The sequence below is a fragment of the Eurosta solidaginis genome, chromosome 5 (assembly GCF_040869045.1).
Source record: "Eurosta solidaginis isolate ZX-2024a chromosome 5, ASM4086904v1, whole genome shotgun sequence".
Classification (NCBI taxonomy): Eukaryota; Metazoa; Arthropoda; class Insecta; order Diptera; family Tephritidae; genus Eurosta; species Eurosta solidaginis.
The window spans coordinates 123,587,618-123,593,617 of record NC_090323.1 but is presented as its reverse complement, the minus strand read 5'-3'; the positions used below and the strand labels follow the sequence as shown (position 1 = coordinate 123,593,617).

General features: G+C 44.2%; 1 protein-coding gene across 2 annotated transcripts in view; it reads right to left on the bottom strand.

Moving 5' to 3' along the window:
* Positions 1-324: 324 nt before the first annotated feature.
* The window catches only part of cert (ceramide transfer protein), a 320,155-nt gene continuing 314,479 nt past the window's right edge, over positions 325-6,000 (bottom strand). For both annotated transcript variants that reach the window (XM_067788856.1, XM_067788855.1), the window contains 2 exons: positions 753-888; positions 325-689 (listed from right to left, as the gene is read on the bottom strand). In XM_067788856.1, coding sequence (XP_067644957.1) covers positions 562-689; positions 753-888 — 264 coding nt within the window. In that variant the 3' untranslated portion in view covers positions 325-561. The remainder of the gene's footprint in view (positions 690-752; positions 889-6,000) is intronic.

Genomic DNA, 6,000 nt, shown 5'->3' with positions numbered 1-6,000 from the left:
AATATGCGCCAAATCGGACCACAAATACGATTTTTTTTTTAATATCTCGATCCTTGCGCTTTCTATTCATGTACGTATTATGTGTTCCAAATATGAACCAAATTGGACCACAAATACGATACGATTTTTTGAAAATATACCGGAGTTTTTTTTCGTCATCGGGTTCTGAACGATATTCCAAGTTTCAAGCTTGTAGCTTATCGGGAAGTTACTTAAATTTCAATTACAAAATTCGTGCCAGCCAGCCTGTCAAGTCAAGCTAAATAAAACCGTTTAAAAAAAGCAAAGAGGGCAATCTGCGCCTAACTAATATAATACATGATATTTTCTTTTTGGCTAGAACAACTCATGTCTTTAATTCGTCACTTGCTAAGACGATGAAGGAATATAATTCACTAACTTATACTAAAATAAAAAAATTATTAGTATTTAAATGAATACAAATATTTCATCAAAAACTAGGTCATAGTATTATGTATTACACTTTGAAATAACTCCTCTAGAATTTAAGACATTGATCATATTGGTTCGTAGAACTACAGCTTTTCGTGCATTTTCATATCAAAACGTGATCGGTTTGTTTTTACATTGATCTATCACATATCCTGTAAAGCGTTTAAGGAACTTCGGATATTCCCGCTTGTAAACAGCGCGCAATGCAGATGCTGGCGCCCAACCACCTGGGTTCACTGGATTAGAACGAGAAGAATTATTATCTTAAATCAAATCATATGTAAGGATTTTATTCTTACCAACGGAGCAATATGTTATTTTACATGTTAATTCATCACGGCTAATCGGGTCGTTCCTTGTTTTTCCTGGGGGCAAATATGTCTGGCAAACTAAGATCACTGTTAGTAAAATACGAATGCATTTGCCGTTTTTCGACTGTAAATCAAAAACAAAAGGAAAAACCCATAAAACTCGTAGTTTTGTGTATTTAAAACATGTTTTATAACAAGCTTCAATCAAACAAATAATACAGACTTCCACCAAAAATAATTTTAGGCGTGGTGTGGTGGTAGCGCGCTCGGCCACCCACCACCAGTTTGTAGGAAAAATTAAAAAGGAGCACGACTCAAATTGGAAGAGAAGTTCGACCTAAAATCTTTTAGGAGGTTATCGCGCGTGTATTTATATTTAGTTATTTAGTTACTTGTAATATATAATGAGATCAAGACCAGAAGGAATTGAATGAATAAAGGACACAAGGTGGAACGTTCCCATTCTGTGTGAAAACGGTTCAACTAAGACAGTTCTTATTTACAATTCTTGCCTAATGTTAATTTGATATCTCCAAAACTCGCTTTGTAAGTTCAGGTAATGTTAAGCCATATGTGCTTTCCTTGCTTTATACGTTAATCACAGATGAATAAGTAATGGGTGATATAGCAAGACTCTGCAATACTTTACTTTATGTTGGCCACGGTACGTCTACGTACATTAACCCAATTGAACGGAACTTAAATATAGTTAGTACAAAAATAAATTTGAGATATTTAAAAAAAAAACGTTAGTTTTTGCCAAGTTCACGTTTAAATAAGTTACTGTTGTTTTTGTTGTAGCATTGATTCGCCCCATCCAATAGGTGCGACCGATCACAAATTGTCATCAATATCCTCTAACGGCAGTCCAAGGAAACTTGCTGTTTCAACAGGGGTGGACCACAATGTGAGGCGTGTTAGAGGCGTAGGTTCCCTATTACAATTAAAGAGATGGTTCGTGTCATGTAGGGACACATTGCAAGCAGGGCATACATTTTGTACGTCGGGGTTGATTTTGGATAGGTAAGAGTTTAACCTGGTACAGTATCCAGATCGAAGTTGAGCTAGAGTGATTCGCGTTTCCCTGGGGAGTGTGCGTTCCTCTTCCGGAAGTTTTGGGTACTGTTCTTTGAGTACTGGATTCACCGGGCAATTCCTGGCATAAAGGTCCGACGCCTGTTTGTGGAGTTCACTGAGGACCTGCTTGTGTTTTTTTGCTTCATACGGCTGAGCTCTCAGGTGCCGTATTTCCTCATAATACTTGCGGAGATGACTCCTTAAGACCCTGGGCGGTGTTGGCTCATCAATCAGATGTCTGTTGGGATGCCCTGGTTTCTGGATATTCAACAGGAACTGTTTGGTTAGCATCTCATTTCTCTCCCTGATGGGGATTATTCTCGCCTCATTATGCAGATGGTGTTCTGGGGACATAAGAAGACAGCCCGTGGCGATTCTGAGAGCAGTATTTTGGCAGGCCTGTAGTTTCTTCCAGTGGGTGGTTTTTAGGCTTGGCGACCATATGGGTGACGCGTAGCACGTAATCGGCTGGCTAATTGCTTTGTATGTGGTCAAGAGCGTTTCTTTATCTTTTCCCCAGGTACTACCATCAAGGGATTTGAGGATTTTATTAAGGCTCTGGATTTTCGGTACAATTGCGGCTGCATGCTCACCAAAATGTAGATCCTGATCAAATGTCACACCCAAGATTTTGGGGTGTGGGACAATCGGCAGCGTAGTGCCATCGACGTGGATGTTCAAAATGGTCGACATTTGGGACGTCCATGTTGTGAATAAGGTCGCGGAGGATTTAGTCGGTGATAATTCCAGGTTTCGCGAGGCGAAAAAACTGGAGAGATCAGGGAGGTAGCCGTTTATTCTGTTACAAATCTCATCGATCTGTGGGCCTGGGCCTGGGGCATTGTGCATTCATCGGCGTAGGAAACGATAGTAACTCCTTCTGGTGGCGAAGTTAGCTTTGATATGTAGAAGTTAAACAAAAGTGTGGATAGGACACCTCCCTGTGGCATCCCTTGTTTAATTCTTCTTGGTTTTGATGTTTCGTTTCTAAATTGCACCGATGCCTGCCGACCACCCAGATAATTTGCGGTCCACCTTTTAAGATATGGGGGAAGGGTAGACCCTTCCAGGTCTTGCAGTAACGTGCCATGGTTGACCGTATCAAACGCTTTTGATAGGTCTAGCGCAACGAGTACTGTTCTATGGTGGGGGTTTTGATTTAAACCGCAATTTATCTGGGTGCTAATGTCATTTAGCGCGGTGGAGGTTCTATGGAGTTTTCTGAAGCCATGCTGCAGGCTAACTGCAAATTTTCTTTGAAGTAGAGGAGCAAAATGGCTTCAAGCGTCTTGGCTACGTGTGATAGGAGAGACATCGGGCGATATGACTCCCCTATGTTAGCTGATTTCCCAGGCTTTAGTAGCGGGGCCACCTTGGCCATTTTCCATTTTTCGGGAATGACCAATGTGGAAAGAGACAGGTTGAAGACATGCGCTAAATATTTGAAACCCCCTTTCCCTAGGCTTTTAAGCATCGGCATGGCTATGCCGTCTGGGCCCACTCTTTGGCGGTGATGATAATTGGAGACGCGCTGAATTTATGCTTATGTGCGTGTCTTTTGGCCCTCCGTCTATCTTTGTCGACCGTAGAATGCATTATATATTGTCGGCAGAAAGCGCTCGCGCATTTTTTGCATCCGGCACCACTTTGCCGCCAAATGCGATGGAAATTTTCTCATTGTGCTTAGACGGATTCCATAGGGACTTTACGGTGGACCGAAGCTTACCTACACCGGCAGAGAGGTTACAACCGCTCAGGTGCTCCTCCCATTTCGCCCGCTTGTGTTCATCCACAAGCAATCTGATGCGTTGGTTTATGTCCCTTATTTGGGGGTCGCCGGGATCGAGCTGTCTTATAAGGTCACATTCTCTCGCCAAATTTGCGGCCTCCGCCGGAAAGTGAGGCCGAATTTCGGGAATTCTACCGGCGGGAATGAAGCGAGCCGAGGCGGATTCAATGACCTTGCGGAAAGCACGCTCCCCTTGGCGAGCATCAGTCGGGATAGGGAGGGCAGCAAAGCGGTTGTCTGTAAAGGATTTGTATTCATCCCACTTTCCTTTTTTAAAGTTTATGAAAGTGCGTTTTTCTGTGACGATGAAGTACGCTCGAGCGAAATAAGTATAGGCAGGTGGTCGGATGCCAATGTTACCATCGGCTGCCAGTTGACTCAGTTTACGAGTCCTGCACTCACGATTGATATATCCGGCGAACTGTGACAGCTTCCTACCATACTTGTGGCCGCGTCTCCGTTTATTGTGCAGAACATCGTTTCTTCTATTTGATCCGCCAACATCTAACCCTTAATGTCTGGCTGCAAGTTTGAATGCCATAGATCGTTATGGGCATTGAAATCGCCTAAGATAATGCGATTATTGCCAATGATTAAGGCGCTGATATTAGGGCGGTATCCACTGGGGCAACAGGTGGCAGGAGGGATGTAGATGTTGATGATTTCTAGGTTTGCATCACCTGACCGGACAGATAAGCTTTGACGTTCTAAGACACTGTCCCTGCAGCCGATGTCGGGATCAAATATATGATGTTGCACAGAGTGGTGTATGATAAACGCGAGGCCGCCATTTCCGCTCTCGCGATCTTTTCTGTGGTATAATGTCCACTCAAAACAGTCCAGAACAGGTCTGCAGAGCAGATCTTGCTGTGAGTTTAGTCTCTTGAATCGCAGCAATGCGGATGTTGTGCGGCTTCATGAAATCGACTATCTCTGTGATCTTCCCAGTTAATCCATTACAGTTTAATTGCAGAATTCTGAAGTGCAACGGGGGAGACGTCGTCACTCTGGGAGTAAGTGACGGGTGACTACAACTGGGTTGTGAAAGGCTAGGACGCAACTTCTGTTGTGGCCCTGGGACTGGACGTCCTTGGGTAAGCATTGGGGTACCCAGTGTGTTTGGGTTTGCGGCCGGGCAACATGGCGCTATGAAAGCCGTCGGGGAGTTGCCATCGCGGAGACCAGAACATCTAGGAAAGTGGCACCGTCCAAGGCAGGAGCTCCATTGGGTGGATGTCACAAACATATATATTCTGTGCTGGCAAATGGTGCAAAACGAGGTAAGGACTAAGAGCCTGTTTCCCTGACCGACACGATTGCTGCCGGAAAAGAGAGGGAAGAAGACGGGGGCAGGGGCTGATGCTCGGTATTGCTCCCGACTCTACTACGGAGGTTTTAGGTATGAGTGGAAGCGGCCGTATGAGTTGGTGGTGCCGTGGGACGCGAGCAGCAGTGGGTACTTGTTGTGGCTTGCTGAGCAGCGGTGCTGCTGGAAGGTAGTGGGGGCGCTAAGGTGTAGACTACGTGACGCCCTTGGGCGTGAACAGCAGGGAGCTACAAAAGAATTATAAAAGTTACGTGGACGTCGGGTTTTGGGATCTATCCCAGAACAACCTGTCCTATGCAAACATCCCTTGCACGAGACACACTGACAAGATTATGACCGTCCTAAAAGGATTCTTTTCCGGCAGACGCCGCAAAAACATTTCTCAGGACCGGGTTAGGAGACGGACCCGGATTTGATTCGATACCTTTCCGCAGCAAGAGAACATGGAGCAGTCCCGCTGCAAGGAGCTGCTAGGAGGATGACAATTTGGGGGGGGGGGGGGGGGGGCGCAACAAATTAAATGGGGTTACACTGAAATGATAGTCCTTTGTCGGGAAATATTCCGTGTCGCTCCGGTACATAGAACCGACTGCCTTGGGAAGCGTAAATAAGTTACTCTTAGCAGTGGTTTCATGTAACCAAAATTGTGTATGGTCCCATACATTATTTTTTGAAGAAACATTAGCAATCAAAGCTGCAAGGATATCGAGACATCCTATTGCTTTTGGAAATTTCCAAATATTTTCTCAGTTCATTGCTGAAATTAAGATATTAGTTCCGCTAAATAAAGGATCATTTTCAAAACTATATCACAGAGGAAGTATCGAAAATTCCGAATGGGGAACGTCCGATCAAGTTCAATGCGAGTTTTCACCAGCAATGAACATCGCTTCTGAGGTAATATTTATACAGTTACGTATTATCTTTGTATACTCCTTTCAAAAAACATATTTAAATAGCATAAACCAATTCGCTTTACTTAGATTATGGAGGAAAGACTTCTCTGCTCTCCTAATTGGAGACAGCGATTTACCGCACATTGA